General features: G+C 35.2%; 1 protein-coding gene across 1 annotated transcript in view; it reads right to left on the reverse strand.

Annotated features, from left to right (window-relative positions):
• The window catches only part of CPNE8 (copine 8), a 216,630-nt gene that overhangs the window by 22,668 nt on the left and 175,160 nt on the right, over positions 1–18,802 (reverse strand). The window contains exons 15-16 of the mRNA XM_059404497.1: positions 15,256–15,437; positions 8,411–8,538 (exon numbers count right to left, since the gene is read on the reverse strand). Coding sequence (XP_059260480.1) covers positions 8,411–8,538; positions 15,256–15,437 — 310 coding nt within the window. The remainder of the gene's footprint in view (positions 1–8,410; positions 8,539–15,255; positions 15,438–18,802) is intronic.

An 18,802-nucleotide genomic window follows, 5' to 3' on the forward strand; every position in this document is an offset into this window, starting at 1 on the left:
TTTTTTTTTTTTTAATAGTGGCTGCACCAATTTAAGATTCCCACCAATTATGCACAAGGGTTCCAATTTCTTCACACTCTGGGCAGCACTTATCTTTTTGACTTTTTAATAATAGCCATGCTAACAAGTGTGCAGTGATAATGATAGTTCGCTGTGGTTTTGATTTGCATTTCCCTGATGATTAGCAATGTTAAGCATTTTGTATATACCTGTTGGCCATTTGTATGCCTTCTTTGAAGAAATGTCTGTGCCAGTCCGTTGCTCATTTTAAAAATCAGATCAGTTGTATGTTTGCGATTGAGTTGTAGGAGTTCCTTATATATTCCGGAAATTAACCCCTTATCAAATACAGTTTCAAATATTTTCTCCCACTTCAAGGTTGCCTTTTCATCTTGCTGATGGTTTCTTTTGCTGTGTAGGAACTTTATAGTTTGATGTAATCCCACTTGTCTATTTTTGCTTTTGCTGCTTGTGCTTCTGGCGTCATACCCAAGAAATCATTGCCAAGACCAATGTCAAGGTTTTCTCTCTGTTTTATTCTAGGAGGTTTATCAGTTTTGGTCTTATGTTTAACCAACTTTGAATTAACTTTTTTGAGTGGTAATTTAAGGATCCAATTTCATTCTTTTTCATGTATATATCCAGTTTTCCCAACACCATTTATTAAAGAGATTATCCTTTCCCTACTGTGCCTACCTAGCACCCTTGTCAAAGGTCAGTTGGCCACATACCTGCAGGCTTTTCTCTGGGCCTGTCTATGCTGTTCTATTAGTATATATACTTGTATTTTATATCAGTGCCTTGCTGTTTTAAGAAATACCATCAAGATTTTGGTAGGGATTGCACCAAATCTGTAGAACACTTTGGGTAGTATGGACATTTAAGCAATATTAATTTTTCAATCCATAAACATGGGATGTCTTTCCATCTGTCTGTGTGCTTTAATTTCTTTCATTGATGTTTCATATTTTTCACTAGAAAAGGCTTTCACTTCCTTGCTTACGTCTATTCTTAAATGTTTTATCTTATTTATTGGTGCTATTATAAATGGGATTCTTAAGTTTCTTTTCAGATAGTTTACTGTTAGTTTATAGAATGCAACTTTTTAATAGGCTGATTATGTGTCCTACAAATACTGAGTTCATTTATCAGTTCTAATAATAATACTTTTTCTCATCCCTTCATTTCTGGTCGATGTCCTTAAATCTAAGTTGAGTCTCTTGCAGACTGCATAGAGTTAGGTTTTGTGATTTTATCCATTCAGCCACTCCATGTCTTTTGATTGCTGTACATTTACATTTTGGTTTTCTTTTGATTCACCAGAAAGTATACTTAAGAGAGGGGAGAATATCCTCATACTGCCGAAAGAGTGGAATAGAGCCTGAAGCAGGTATAGTAAACTTGGAATTATCTCTTAAGTTTGTTTTTTTTATCTTAAAAATTCTTGAGTTTTATATTTTATTTTATAAAAAATATATTTGTATTAATGCTTTATATTTCTTAACTTTAAATGCCATAGAAAGATACATGAGTTTATTGTGTGACTCTCTCTACATGAATTTGAAAATAAATTTCATTTTAGTCTTTATCCTCAGAAGCACCAAAAATTAATCTTTTAAGACTTTTCATGGTTTCTAGGGCTTTGCAGTATGCACTGGCATATTGTTGCCCTTTGCAAACAAATCTAAGTTTAAAACAAAATCATATTTGGGGCGCCTGGGTGGCTCAGTGGGTTAAGCCGCTGCCTTCGGCTCAGGTCATGATCTCAGGGTCCTGGGATTGAGTTCCGCATTGGGCTCTCTGCTCAGTGGGGAGCCTGCTTCCCTCTCTCTTTCTCTGCCTGCCTCTCCGTCAACTTGTGATTTCTCTCTGTCAAATAAATAAATAAAATCTTAAAAAAATCATATTTTATGCTACCACTTCTTCTAATTAAGTCTATTTTAAAGTACTATATATCTGTACTAAAGTAATTAAAATGCTACAGAAATGTGTTAAATAGAAAGTAGAGGCTGATCACATCTCAATCCATCTTCAAGGAGGTAACACTGATATGTAATCTTCAGATTCAAATTATATTTTAAATGTATTAAAGAACCTTGCTGCTTAAAGGGACCTGAGGATGAATCTTTTTGTAACTTGCATAATTAAAACTCTTATTATTAAAAGCCTGTTAAATGTCTTTTGTCAAATATAGGCAATCTATAATTTATATTTTAATATTACTATGGTAAATCTGCGAGAGAGGTGAACTGTTGCAGGGTTTTGGAATTCAAATGCGTTCCCCTGGAGGTCTCGTCAAGGAACTTTCTGGGATGGTGTTTATAAGATTCCTAATAGGTTGGTTCAGATTTGTGGAATATTCTCTCAGCTTATTATTAGTTCATAGGAATAGAGAGGGAAACAAGACAAGGTAGGAAACTGACTCGGGAGTTTTTTATTTGAGTAGTTTAATTTTGATATACATAATGAATTAAATCCTAATACTAAATAAAGGGATACATTTAAATATTCCAATACAACATAACATAGTGATTTTTCTGTTACTAAGCTGTTACCCAAACTACTTTGGACAGTTTAATGAAGTGACTGACTATATCCGCAATCATATGTAGTTTCCTTGCACTTTCTTTTATGTGTGTTTACCTCTGGAATTGAGATAAAAGGGTGTAAGTCTGTAAGGCATCATAACATAGTTACTCCGAGTAAGATTATTCTGCTTGGAATTTTAGCTCCAACACAAATAGCCACTCTTACATATCCATTTTGTCATCAGGAAAATACGAATAATAACACCACTGACACCTCTTAGAGCTGTTGTGAAGATTAAAAGAAATAGTCCAGATGACATCACTGAGCACATTGCCTGGGATGGATTATGGACTCAAAAATAAAACTTAATTTTAGTTGGTTATCTGGGTCTAGCTATGTAGATACAAAAATCTAGTCAATAGGTAGCAACTGATAGAATCCTCTTAAAAAACTGAAATGTGATGGCCTTAAAATAAGTAACTGGTTAGGCATAAGAAACAAATGACTAGTAGTTAGGAAACAAAATATATTATTTAAGTCAAGTGAAGAAAATAGTAAACTTTTCACGACACCTTGAAAGATCATTGATATTTTCATTGGTATATTAGATTATTTTGAAGTAATAAGCTGGTAAAATATACCAATAAAAATATATTGCAAATATGTTTTGAATGACTTGAAGTTACTGAGGTAGAATTCCAGATGAAGAAAAACCTTTGAAAAAGTGATTTAAACAGGAATGTGAAAATAGTAATTGCCGTATCCGAGAGGGCACTGAGGTTAGTCGGGGTTGAGTAAAGCCCACTTTATTACAACCACGTCTATATAAACACATGGTTTCCTTAACATGTTTCTTCCTACCATTATTAATTAATGAGATTTAAGCATAGTGTTATAGACATTAGCTCTCTTAATAAATTCATAGATGGAAAGAATTTCTCTGATTTTAAATTTGTTTTCAATGTATAACATAATGGTGATACCTAGCTTTTGATAGATATGATAGTCTTATGTGTCAACTTGGCTAAGCTATGGCAGCCAGTTGTTTAGTCAAACCCTAATTAAGGTACTCCTGTGAAGGTATTTTGAAGATACAGTTAATATCTACAATTGGATAATTTTACATAAATGAGATTATCCTCAAAAATGTGGGTAGGCCTCATCCAATCAGTTGAAGGCCTTAATTAAAAACTGCCCCCCCAAAAAGGAATTCTTTTTTTTTTTTAAAGATTTTATTAATTTATTTGACAGGCAGAGACCACAAGTAGGCAGAGAGGCAAGCAGAGAGAGAAAGGGAAGCAGGCTCCCTGCTGAGAAGACAGCTTAATACGGGGCTCGATCCCAAGACCCCGAAGGCAGAGTCTTGAACCCACTGAGCCACCCAGATGCCCCAGAAAAGGAATTCTGACTCAATACTGGAAGGATATAACATCCTTCCTGCGTTTCCACCCTACCAGCTTGCCCTACAAATTTCTGATTTGCCAGTGTCTGCCACTTCATGAGCCAATTCTTTAAAATAAATTTATCTATATATCTATACTTATATATCTTATTCTGTTTCTCCTGAGGACCCTTATTGATACAGTAGTTATCAATCACAATGACATTTTCTATAGGTCATTAACATTGACTAAGCATTATCCTTAATAGCTCCTTTAGATCTCCTCTTATAAACTTACTTATTTTATTTTATTTTTTTTAGAGAGAGAATGCATGCAAATGGCAGTGGATGGACAAAGGTATGAGAGAGAATCTTAAGCAGGCTCCATGCTATCATGGGGCTCAATCTCAACCCTGAGATCATGACCTGAGCTGAAATCAAGAGTTGGGACACTTCACTTAACTAATGGAGCCAAGAGCCCCATTAAAATGTAGTCATAATGCATGGCATACATAAGTTCAATTAAATTAACATGTGGATTTACCAGTGAGTGTGAAGTACTGGGCTTCACGTTGGCTTAAAACATATGTATTATACGTTATATTTTTATCATATTATTACAAATATTAAATATAATTTATAATCTAGTTTAAGTGTAAATTGTAACACTTACATATATAAATTTAGATACTTATATATTTAATTAAGTCATAATCCCTGTCCTTGGTGGGGAATAGATCTACATGCAACAATTGAGTCAGATCAAATTAGTGTTTTTGTTTGTTTGTTTTTGTTTTTGTTTTTTTTTAAAGATTTTATTTATTTATCAGAGAGAGAGGGCGAGAGAGCAAGCACAGGCAGACAGAATGGCAGGCAGAGGCAGGGGGAGAAGCAGGCTCCCCGCGGAGCAAGGAGCCCGATGCGGGACTTGATCCCAGGACGCTGGGATCATGACCTGAGCCGAAGGCAGCTGCTTAACCAACTGAGCCACCCAGGCGTCCCCAAATTAGTGTTTTGATAGAGGTATTCATGTACGACAATTCAGAAACCAGATGTAATGACTCTATGACCAGAGTACAGCACATCCAGGAGAATGTGGAGGGAAATGACATTGGATGGGTGGTGGTAGTTGGATATTAAAAGTTCTTAAATACCAAGCTAAAGTGTTTGAACTGAAATTTGTGACAGGGCATCAATGGATATTGAGTGGGATTTTTACGTCTTCTGAAAGGCTGTTCCCCAGACAACTCTATGAAAGAAAACCGGTCGGACAGGAAATTAGAGGCAGGGGGCTGGAAAACCTCAAAATAGCACATAAAACTTTCAAGTGTCCCAAACATGCTGCTTTGGGTCTTAACTAACAGTACTGTTATTTCAATATTATCTTAAAAGTCAATAGTCTTTTTTTTTTTTTTTAAAGATTTTATTTATGCATTTGACAGAGAGAGATCACAAGTAGGCAAAGAGGCAGGCAGAGAGAGAGAGGAGGAAGCAGGCTCCCTGCTGAGCAGAGAGCCGGATGCGGGACTCGATCCCAGGACCCTGAGATCATGACCTGAGCCGAAGGCAGTGGCTTAACCCACCGAGCCACCCAGGCGCCCAAAAGTCAATAGTCTTATCACATAGATCTTATCACATAGATTCCAGTTCTAAAATAAGCGTAATTATTATTCTATTTTAATAAAGATTTTTCTTTATTTATTTATTTGAGAGAGAAACGGGTGAGAGAGCAAGAGAGAGAAACGGGTGAGGGAGCGAGAGAGAGAGCACACGCACATGAGTGGGGAGAAGGGGCAGAAGGAGAGAGACAAACAGAACCCCGCTGAGCAAGAAGCCCGATGTGGGGCTCGATCCCAGGACCCTGGGATCATGACCTGAGCCAAAGGCAAATACTTAACCGACTGAGCTACCCAGGTGTTGGCTTATTATTATTATTATTGTTAAAAAGAAGAAGAAGCATTCTTTGAAACTTTTATAGAAAACTATTATAAATAACTAAACCTTTATCAACACAGGAAGCACACTTTTTAAGAAGAAAAAAATCAAGCAAATAAAAAAGCAAGGCAATACATTTGTTTTTGACTTTATAAAAATATTTTTTCAATGACCACTATCTTAACATATACGGAATTCATTTATTAGATATTTGTTAAGTACTTACCTCCTATATGATGTGCAGGGTGAAACACTGATAAAATGCATTTAAAAGTAACAAAATGATCAAGGAGTTTTATTTAAACAGGGGTCATACATACTACACTTCTCATGATTTAGAAAAAAACCAATAGCTTGTCTTTTAATAGATAAATATTTTGGATGGTAACTTTGGGTCAGAAAAAAATCACTGGTCTTAATAAAAACCTTAAAAAATAAAGTAAACATTATTCTCAAAGATAAAGTAAAAGAGAAAAGCACTTCTTATAAAGCTTCATAATAAGAGTAGATACATAGAACTTCAGATCATATTGGAAGGAAAGATGATTCCCCAAAAGCTGTATCTTATGTGTTTCTTATTTTTTCTCATTAAAAAATAACAATGAAGAATTATTAGATTACAGATTATTGTCAGAGTCTGAAAGTATTAGCTGGCAACTACCATTATATTTGAGAATTTTTTTTAAATGCTGGACAAGAGATGAAAAACGGTAATCGGACAATGTTGAGCCTATAGTTTTGGATGGTATATAGAAAAGCACCTAGAAATTTTACATCCTGAAGTTTAACTGTAGAGATATCCAGGGTAAAAGGTATAAAATTTACCAGTAAGCACTCATGAAAACATTTATAATAACCAGCATGAGTTTGCACAAAATAAATCCTATCATTTTTCCTCTATCTTTTTATAAAAGACAGTGATCTGTATGGTAGTGTGTGAGAGAAAATGAGAGTCAACTATAATTTATTTTGTGATAATATTATTTTTTAATATTGCTTCATCTGACAACCCTCAAAAAAACTAGGAAATAGAATACAAATAAGACTATTTATATAGGCTAATACAATTAGCTAGGATGTGTTTTTTTTTTTTTTTAAATTTTATTTATTTATTTGACAGAGAGAGATCACAGTTAGGCAGAGAGGCAGGCAGAGAGAGAGAGAGAGAGAGAGAGAGGGAAGCAGGCTCCCTGCTGAGTAGAGAGCCCGATGTGGGACTCGATCTCAGGACCTTGAGATCATGACCTGAGCCGAAGGCAGCGGCTTAACCCACTGAGCCACCCAGGCGCCCTAGGATGTGGTTTTCAAATTATAGGTAATGACCCATTAGTGGATTTTGAAATCAATTTTGTGGGTCGAGACCTGTATTAAAAAAAAAAAAAGTAACAGAAAAGAATTGGACAGCATAGAAATGAAGAGAAAATAAAGATAAGCATAGTTTTACTTCATAAATAATCCTTTTTTTAAGTTGTGTGTGTCCAGGGATGAGACATGAAATTCATAACTTAAAATAGACTGTCGGTGAAAAGGTTTCAAAAACCTGAGACATAGGGTCATACTGAGAGAATGGTCATCACTGTATCACTGTCAACCTGAGATGGACTTCCATGGAAGAGTTCAACTGGGGTCAGCCCTGGGTACAGGGGTATTTTAGTATAATGTCTATGTTCCAGATAATGTAAAGTAGAACACATTTAAGCCACTCGTGATGTCCAATATGGAGATGATATAGTACCAGAAACATTTAAACAGAGGACTGAGGTTTCTTATCTCCTTTAGGCACTGATCAACTTATCCAAACTGAAGTTATCCAAATCAACTTATCCAAAGTATACTTTCAAGTTCTGACTACATATTGGGAAATATACAAAAGCTACACATTTTTCATTTTCTAAACATAAGGCAGTGTTTCAAAGGATCTGCAACTGGGTCAAACTTTTTAGGGATTTTAAAAGTAGTGTCTAATTTATTTATTTATACACTGGTGAAAAAAAAGATAAGCAAATGTGTATAGATTATTACATTTAAAAACTCTTTCCAGAACATGTAACTGGCGTCATAAGCAATTATATTCTGATCTCAATACTATGTACTATATACAGGTAGAGCTCTGGGAATTTTTAAAATTAGCTATTATATTAATTTCAGTGAGGTTAAAATAATGTGCCCTATATATCACTAAAAGGCTTTAGTTGTCTTCGTAGGTCTCTTATTACTTCCATGCTACTATGGAATGTGATATTAGATTGAAAGATTCACACTGTTGAGATGATAATCGATCTTGTTATTGCTCTCATGGCTGCCTTTTCAAAGAATAAAACTCTTCTTGGTTGAACAAATACAGAGCCTGATATAACTCAGTGTGTATTTTTCACTTGAGATTTTGATGTCAAGTTCTTAGCAACGTGAGCTCAGTGGCGACTCTCTACTGTATCTTTTCCCTCACTTTCTTGGAGGTAAATGAGAAGAAAACACCTTTGATTTGTGGAGTTACAGTAACAATATTACTGTAATTTCACTGCAGTCTGACACACTGGCATAAATCCCTTGTCTACTTCTACTTACCTTGCTACATGATTAATTACAGGAGCAAAGTTGGTTGGCCCATACAGTTGTACAGATTTCAGACTCCGATAATAAGCCTCCATGACCCCCTCAATGCCATCACAGTAGGGGTTTTGAGGGTTCCCATTCTGTAGAATTGACAGGCAAAAAAGGAGTAAAAATTAGCAGTGTCTGTAAAGATCAACTGAAAAAGAGAAAAGATAGGTTGACACTCAAAGATGTTTTGGAAGAATGGTCGTTTACATAAGAATAAAAAATAATAAATTACATGTTCAACAATAGATGACAATGTATTATAAAAATTGTGATATGATGAATCTAATATATAAGCATTAAAAATTGATACCCTCCAGAAGAAGAACCACAGAATACTCTAAATAATCTTGAGAAGCTGAATATCATAACATTCTATAATTAATGTGTTCATTATACACATGTCTATGCACATGTAGAGATGAATGTATAAAAACCCCGATAAGAAACAAATAAAATATTAACAGTGGTTAAATCAGGATGGCTCCATATAACTGGTGACTTTCATTTCATTTTTTAAACTGTTCAATATTTCCCAAGTTTTCTGTAGTGACATCTATTAAAATCAAGAAAAAAAATCACTATCCATTCAGTTCTAAATTATAGATGGAAAATACAAAATATCTGCCACATGCATATTTTCGGGTCACAACTGATAACCCCAAGGAGAGAAGGGGTCTGAGGGAATGTAATTTGGTGTGAAAATTATCAAGACAAGGTAAAAGGAAAAGAATCAAAGAAACATTCATGTTGTCCAAGGCAACTGGAGCTTGCCACTAAGTTCTCATTCTGGAGATGGCACATTGAAGAGCAACTTCATACTTGGAAACCTACACTAGCTTTTTCATACCTCGAATGCTTTATTATTATTGGGTTCAATTCTCCTAGTCCAGATTTTGCAAATTACACAAATAAGATAGTAATTAGTTATCTATTACTTTGTAGCAAATTACCACTAAAGTCAGTGGCTTGAAACAGTAATTATTTATTATCTCAAACATTTTTTTGGTGTCAGCAGCAGCTTAGGAGGTGGTTCTCGAAGCATTTCTCATGAATTTTCAGCCAGTACAACCTGGGCATCTCAGAGCTTGATCAGAGTTACAGGATCTGCTTCCAGGAAGGTTCACCTTATGTGACTACTAGCAGAAGGTCAACGTGGTCTCTCTAGAGGGCTGCCAGATTGTTCTTACAACCTGGCAGCTAACGTCCTCAGAATGAATAATCCAAGAAAAACAGCAAAAAAGGAAGCCCCAACAGCTTTTATAAGCTAGTCCCATAAGATGTATACCAAATACTCCTACTTTAAACTCTTTGCTAGAAAGTCATCACTAAGTATAGGCCATGCTCAAGGGAAAGGGAATTAGACTTGACCTCTGAAAGGGAGGAAGGATATAAAAAAAATGTGGATATATTTAAAATACAGTAATTTCAGCATGCATGTTTTTATCTGAACAAACATAAGTGACTGGTAATTTGTAAATAAAATTTGTTGAATTCTGTATACTAAGCTGTACATTAAAATATTTATATATATTAGGCATTTTCTATGACAACCCTAAAAAAAGTAGATAAAATATTGTCATTATTCCCACTTTACAAAAAAAAAAAAATTAAGGCACTGAGAGTTTAGTGTGCCCCCAAATTACATAATACAAATTAGAGGGCCAGTATTTGAACTCATAAAGTCTAAAACTTCAGAGCCTAATTTCTCTTTTTTAAAAAATATTTTATTTATTTATTTAAGAGAGAGAGAGAGCGAGCACAAAAGCACAACTGGGGGGAGGCAGAGGAAGAGAGAAAGGGAGAAGCAGACCTTGCACTGAGCAGGAAGCTCAATGTGGGTGGATCTTAGGCCCCTGGGATCATGACCTGAGCTGAAGGTAGATGCTTAAACGGCTGAGCCATCCAGGCACCCCCAAGAGCCTAATCTCTTAACCACCATTATGCCACCATGTTTTGAAATCCTAAGCATTTTGAAAGACAAGAAATCTCAGGAAACCAAGGCAAATGTTAACAACCACTTCAATTTTGCCATTTGTGTGAGAGGGATATACACCCACTTTTTCCTTTTAATTTTGTCTTTTATTCAATTTTTTAAAAATTAACTCACCATCATATAAATTTTTAAAAACATAAAAATAATAAAAATCTCTTATAATATATAATAAAAGATATTCTTATAGTTTTATATTATAAAATTGGTTACATTGATTGAAATTATGATTTAAAAGTTCAATATTTAGCACAAAGCAGTTAATGAATGCTTTAGATGTTAATCTGAGCTGACCTAACTTTCCTTTAAATAAAATTTTACAGTATTCCTTTCCCTTGATAAGCTATGAAGCTAGTTAAAATTAACAATTATTATTGATTTTGAGCAAGTAAAAATGTATTCTATATATGCCTTAGGGGAAGAATACAAACCAGGATGGTTCTGAGCTACTTTTTCATCATCATTTTACCATTTTTAAGTAAGGGTTTTTATTTCTAGAAATTAATATATTTTCTCTATTCCAATGGAACTGAAATTACAATAAGGTCACCATTTTTCTCACCATATCATTTCTTAGTGGAAAGATAGTCATTGGAATGCTCCATTCATCATTATGGAATATTTAAAGCACTGATTTCTGCATTAGTCCTCATTCCATAATAAATTGCTCTACGAATTCCTCATATGCTTTGGATGATAAGAACATATGACATAGAATTACACATTCTTTTTAATTTATACTTTGCATTGTATCAGGATTATTTAAAATAATTTATAGCTATTAAAATGAGACTTTCCTCTTAATGACAAAGTTGTACTGAGTTATAAAAAGATTTTTTTCAGGTCTGTTTAAAAACTCATTTCACAAAATAATTACATATGTTAGTTACTAATTACTAACAAGCAATTAGTTTTTACTTGTTAAAACAAATTAACATAAGCTTATATATGGCTCTAGAACAAAAGCAAAGAACAGGATATTTCTGAGAATAAGCGCATTTGATTTTGTTGTTTATTAATGAAGCAGATGCCCTATTTTGTATTTCCCTTTTAATTAACAACGGTTCCCATTTATAAAATAATGAATGTTAATTTGTAGAACACATAGAACAGAATGAGAATGAGCACTAATCCCACCACATAGACTTAAATGGGGAGGAATGTCCATCTCTCATCCATTTTCCCCTCTATTTGACTCCCTGAAGCCTTGTACTGAGGATTTAGATTCAGTTCCAAGACAGAAGACTATACAGTCTGTTGCTGTCTAGAGCCCGGAACACTTTTCAGCAGGGCTAACAAGATGACAGAACACTGAGGAGAAGCTCTAAGGAGTGGTCACTTTTCTCTTTGAAATGTATCCCTTGCTACCTAGAGGTTGCTTAGGTGGGGAAAAGCTGCAAGAAGTCTCCCTTTTATTCCATAAGCAAACATCTGTTGAGCTTCTATTTCATGCATACAGTGTTAAGACACTTGGTTGTTCAATCAGCATCCAGATAGAAGAAAAGACATACATATCAATACTAAATTGCGTAGATTTCTATAAATGCCAAAGTAAGGGAAAAGTAGGCCAGCACTTCTAGAGCTCTAGCAGGAGAAATCAATTGGCCAGGTGTAAGCATTTCTCTATTGATCATGGCAGGAGACTTTCTTTAAAGGGTCACTGGCCACATGCCCATTATGAATACCTCCTCTGAAGCTCTACACTATTATATTTCGTTGTAACAACTTACGGAGTCATCAGAATCATAATGGGATGAGAGCAATGACTCCCTTTTACAAGCTTCATGCTCATTTTTTATTTCCTGATCTTTCCACTATGGAATATATGTACATGCTTATTCATATTTCATAGGAAAAGATAGGGTTTATCAGAGACCCTTTTTATTAACAGCAAAGAAAACATTAAAAATTACATTTTCCTGTTCAACTTTCAGCATGTGCACTAGCTGTAAACTCACCAACTAGGGATTATTTTAATATTTTAGAAGGCCTCCCTTGCTATCTGAAAGATTATTTGAACTTGGTGTGATAAATAAATATTTATGAATCTGTATCACAAATTGTTACCATGAAAATATGTGGGTTTGTTAGGATGACAGACTACATTAATTGCCAGACATGGGACTGGTTTTCCTATTTGCCATTTCAGCACCTATAAATCAATATATATTGCAGTTAGCAGAATATATATTGAGGTTAGCAGAATATATATATTGAGGTTAGCAGAATACTGTAGCAAAAAATCAAATCAAATATTCTCTCACTGAAGACCTACTTAACTCCTCTGCCTCACTTACCCCAGAAAACAAAAGTGCTTTGAAAAAAATTAATCGGTCAGTGCAGTTAAAGTTCATTCATTAGCATCATCATTGTTGTCTTAAGCTTCAATTTAAGAGACGATTTTTCATACCCTTAAAGGGGTATGATCTCTACCCTGTAAGTATTTGAACTGGGTTCAAAGAATTGGTTAAGATGCAAATAATAGCAAAAAAATCCTTCCTTGGCAATAGATATTTGCATAGGTTTTTGTTACAAGAAATGAATTTGGAGGTAGGGAAAGCAGAAAAATAGAGGATTAGAGAGAGATAAAAGGAAAAAAAATCACACACAAGGGTGAGAAGAAGTGTATGGAAGGAAAAATTAATAAACCTCATTTAGCTTAACATAATTATTCCTTTTCTTAAGCTTTAAAATAGCTCATGACCTTTTTCCTGAGGCACTTAAGACTTAGCATCACATGAGTGATTCTCATGGTTTTGTAAGTTTCTGGGAGATTTTAATTCTCTAAGACACAACAAAATCCCAATAGATACTCATTTTTATACAACATTGGGAAGGTAGCATGTGGGCTAATTCATGGAAGAAAGAATTACAGCCTCCAGCAACCTTTCTTGCAGTTGCGTGCACAATGGAACAGAAAAGCTGGGAAAAGTATAGAAATAAAAATGTAAAAATACTACTCTGAAAAGATATTTAAGGAAGCTTAATCATATAAAAGTTCTGGATGTGTATGTGTGTGTATCACAATCCATATTATACCCTGGCATAAATAAAGCACTTATCTGAGAAGTGGGATTGATTATAGGCACTATTATAAAATGTGCTTTAGTAGCAGTTAAAGCGCATGTATTCTATAATGAGACTGATCTGGGTTCAAGTCCTGTCCCCGGAATCTCCTGTCTTCTGGAATCCTGGTTCACTCCTGCTAAGCTGCTGACCTGAATTGCACAACACTTGGGCGGGCACTCTTCACTGTATTCAATATGAGCAGCATTGCTAGAGTAGTGCTATGTGGTAGTCAAGACATACCTACCACGTAGAACCTTTATGAAGATTATGTAAGAAAGGGACTGAAAAGTATTTGGCTTCATACTCAGTAACTACTCAATAAATGGTAGTATATTGTTTATTTTTCTGTTTTCCTTGAGAACTTTAAAAAAATCTCTATGATTATGCATTGCTTTTGTAACAAGAATAAAAACAACAAAGGCCTACAAGAATAATGGGGATGGAAGAGGTTACTTCTGAAATGTATAGAGGGTAGGAAGGCACTTACAATAAGAAAAGCTAGAATTTTTCCAAAATGATAGCCAACCATTCCTATATTGATTTTCCCATTCTTTTATCAGAAAGTGCAGGGAGAGTAAGGCTGACCGGATCTGTAAACATTATCTGTCTGGAGTTTATTTTGAGGGTAGGATGTAGTACATTGCTTATCTAAAATGACACAATACGGACTAGATCTCTATAAAGGAAATATTAACTAGGTGACTATTTATTCCAGTCGTATCTACTCCATTATACTGAAATCATAATTAGCTATAGCTATAGCCATAATTACTGTTTCACATTAAAAAATAATTCTAGCCATAACTATCCCTTTATATTTGAAAAGAAATGCCATTTTCTTAGATGGTAGATTAAGAGATGCCATCTTTTTTTTTTTTTTTAAGATTTTATTTATTTATTTGACAGAGAAAGCAAGAGAGCACAAGCAGGCAGGGCAGTAGAGGGAGAGGGAGAAGCAGGCTCCAGACCAAGCAGGGAGCCCGAGGAGGGGCTCGATCCCAGGACCCTGGGATCATGACCCAAGCCAAAGGCAGATGCTTAATAACTAAGCCACCCAGGCGCCCTCAGGCACACATTCTTTGAGATAGCCTCCCACAGAGAGGTGATGGTTTCTTGGAAACTGGGCTGGCCTTAGTGACTTGCTTGACCAAGAGATATTAGCAAAAACAGCTTTCTGAGATTTCTAATGCTATAGTATAAAGAGCCCTACAGTTTCTGCCTCAGCCTACTAGAGTACTAGGATACTTACTCTGGGGAAGCTGGCTGCCATGTATGAAATCTGACTACCAACTCATGGCCATACTGTGATGAGGTCCATGATAACCACATGGTTGGACAGGTTATAGGTAGAAAAAGGGAGAGATGTCCAGGCAACCCAGCTACTTCAGTCATCCTACCTTTAAGCATCAGGTAAAAGCAAAGAAGTCATCTTAAGGGACATGTTAACCTCCGAGACGTGACATGGAGAAGTACTGAGTCATCTAACCCACAGCAGAATGAAGCTTCTAGTTGAATAATTCCAGCCACCTCTAGCCAATCAAGTCATCTTAGGTAAGGTCCTAGACATCTTGAAGAAATATACCATCTCCCATTGTATTCTGCTTAAATTCCTAACCCCCAAATCATGAACATAATGGCTACATGATTGACTCTAGTGTTGAACTGTAGTCACTACAGTAGTGAACCAATATTAAAAGATCCAACAAATTATTATTTTTCAGGAGATCAAATCCTTGATATGTGTGCTTACCAAAGCAAATTCATGAGATATCCTTCCATCTGGAGGCAGTTTTGCACCAAAGCCTAGAGCTGGGAACATTTTATCACTGTCGTAATCTTGAACGATTTCTCCCACTGCTTTCAGTGCCATTCCATAGGCGTTCAGCTGGTAAGGATTCATGTAGTGGAGAGAAGTGGGCTGGGCAGGGTTGCCTGATGACAGAAAAAATATTTCAAATATGACTGATCAGGCTAAAGATGTCGTTTTTTGGAAAACATTTTTCCTGATGCCTATTTCGGAATGAAATACCTAAAATTATATTTTCTGCCTACATCCATACTGTGTCAAATAATTTCTTTTTGGATGGAGATTAACACAGAAATACTTATTACATTATATGTGACATGCAGAAGGCTTTCCAAAGATATGCCAAAGCATATGCAGATTTTTTCAAAAATTATTCCTCATTGTCAGTGCCACAGGCTATTCCAGAATCTCACTTACAGAAGAAGTATTAAAGTACTTTTGCTCGATTGAATTTAGAGTCATCATTGTTTCAAAAAAATCATGCGCCTTTAGCTTGAACCCTTATGCTTATAATTAGAGAACTATAAAGTCTTCCTGAAGTTCTATTACAAAAATAAATTGAGTATTTGTGAAATATCTCAATTTAATCACTTAAAAAGGAAAGCATAGTGATTTTCAAATTCAAGCTAATTAAATATCTATACCTGAAAAATGATTCAGCATATCTAACTAGACATTAAAGGAGGAGCCCAGTCCAGTCTTGCCATTTCCAAGGCAACACCTACAAAATGTCTTCAATAAATCCTAACACAGTGTTTACCAGAAGCACAAAATGAGATTATGTGTGTGGAAGTGATTAAAAATAATAAAGCACCATAGAAATGTAAGGTTTAACTGCAACTGTTATTACTGTCTGGGTCAGCCACAAGGTTCTGAAATTTCAATATACTTATACTATAAAGGATGTTGCATTTGAATAGAGATGAATACGAGAGAGAAAGTAATGTTAAGTGCTAGCACTCAAACACATGGAGATTCACATTGAGTTGCCCTAATTACCAGCACAAAGGCTGCTTGAAAGTCCATTTAGTTTCTTAAGTGAAAATGGAAAGTTAAATGGAACTTGTAATAACATATAAAGCTCAATTCTACATTAAAACATTGCCCGAAGGAGGAAAGCCTCAGGGCACACAGTTCTTTTCTGATAAGAAAAAAATAATAACAATAAGCACTTGAGATCCAGAGAGAAACAAAATTAAGGAGCGATCTCCCCTTGGTGTATAATACATATAATTATACACAGAACATTTCTGGTCTAAAAATAATGCACTGCATAAATGCATTTCTATTTCCAAAGGGTTACCAGCATTCAAGGGTTAGTTCCACATGACAAAATTTCTGAAAAAGTATCTTCTGACCAAATGGCCTTAACATTCATTCCCCTCAATTTGACTGAACTTTGGAAAGGTTTTTTTCGTAACTAGAGGTTCCTGACCTTCCTTCCTTAGAACCTTTGCTTTAGAAAACTTGCAACTGTAAATTCTCTCTCAGCCATCTTTGAGATGTAAATCTACAACCCAGAGGGCGCTCTTTCTCGGGACGGGAGAGCCATTCTGTTGAAATGTACTTAGGGAGAAAGTGCTAAAGTGGGAGCCCAACTTAAATAAGTGCTAATAAGCAAACGGACCAATGTCCCCTCTAATGTCCCTTAACATTCTTCCATTAGATCATGGCAGTACATAAAATCCCTCTCACCTTTTGTTTTGGAGGCATTGGGTTCAATTTTCCCCTTATATGGCAACAGCCTTGACCTCTGGAAACAGTCCTGAATAAATTCTTCTTTGCCTGTTTAAATTATCTGGTGCAATTTTGCAATGACACTTTCTTCTGAAGTTAGAATTTTTGCACTTGATCAAAAGGCCCACTGCAGCCATGGGGGAGCAACATCATTACTTGACTAAGTCATTGTTTAACGTAACTCTCAAATATAAGAATTTTACCCAATGACTGCAATATGGCAACTAAGTCTATTTTACAAAGAAAAATGTAAGTTAAAATTAAATACAAATATCACTCATACCACAGCATGTCTAAACATTTTTGTGTATCATGCATAGCACGCTGGATCCCACCCATGCAAAGACGTTGCCTGTCTCTTTCCAGCATCTTCTTCAGACCATCTCTGCACTGTATCACTCATGGTATCTTCCTTCCTATCTCTATCTCTCAAGTTGCCACCCAGTTCTTGAAGTGAATTTACTCCCCTCCAGCTTATGTTTTACTTGCTCCAGAAAGCCTTCCTTGCTTACTCCAACCCTTATTGTCTTTACTTTCTTACTTTTAGGACGCTTATGCTCTGCACCACAAAATATGGCAATTAAAAATCTGCCACATTGACTGTCCATTCCTTGAGTCTGGGACCATGTTTGTGCCACCTCTGTATCTGCAACAATGCTTATGAAGAATGAACTTGTAGTAAGTTGATAACATTGGGAACCAAATAATATCCATGAAAATTATAATAACATGGGATCTAACACACGTATTAAACACTTCACATCTTTCTTAACCTTTCAACAAACCTATGATATAGCTACTTTATTATACCCAATTTTCAGATTAAATAATTTACCCCTAATCACACTGTAAAAGTTGATAAAACCAGAATGTAAGTCTAGGCAATCTGATTCCACAGCCCTTATTCATAACTAGAATCCTATACTTAAGGATTCTATAATATTTTAAACATTGGATATCATCAAACTTATCTCTGCTTTTGTTTTAGAGGTACATTATGCCTTTATTTAAAAAAACACTCGCCTACACTCTTTTTAAAAAGTTGATTTATATGTAATGAGACATAACTTAGAATTTAACCATTTAAAATGTACAATTCGGTGATTTTTTAATATATTCACAGATAAGTACAACCATCACTCCAATTTTAGAACATTTTTATCACCTCAAAAAGAAACTGTATACCTATTCACTATCCCTCCCTTATCACTCCATCCAGCCCAACCCCTAAAGATGATTAATCTTTCCATTTCTATTAATTTGCTTATTCAGGACATTACATATAACTAGATTCACACAAGATGTATTTTGTGACTAGATTCTTTCACTTAGCATAATGATTTCAAGGATCAATAATGTCATAGCATGTATTGGTACTTCATATTTCATTCGCGTTTGTTGCTGAACAGTATTCTCCTGTATGAATGTACTACATTTTAAAATCCATTTATTAGTTGAGGAATATTTGGATTGTTCCATAATTATGGCTATTATGTTGCTATCATCTTTTGTGTACAAGTTTTCATATAGACATACGTTTTAATTTTTCTTGTGTATACATCTAGGGGTGGAATTGCTGGGTCATATAGTTACTCTATGTGTAGCAACTTGAGGAACCTCTAATGTGTTCTCTCAGGTGGCTGTATCACTTTACATTCTCACACACAGTGCATGAGGCTTCCAATTTTTCCATATCCTCACCAACATCTGTTATCTTTGGATGATAGTCATTCTCCTGGGTGTGACATAGTAT

The sequence above is a fragment of the Mustela nigripes genome, chromosome 6, assembly GCF_022355385.1.
Source record: "Mustela nigripes isolate SB6536 chromosome 6, MUSNIG.SB6536, whole genome shotgun sequence".
Lineage (NCBI taxonomy): Eukaryota > Metazoa > Chordata > Mammalia > Carnivora > Mustelidae > Mustela > Mustela nigripes.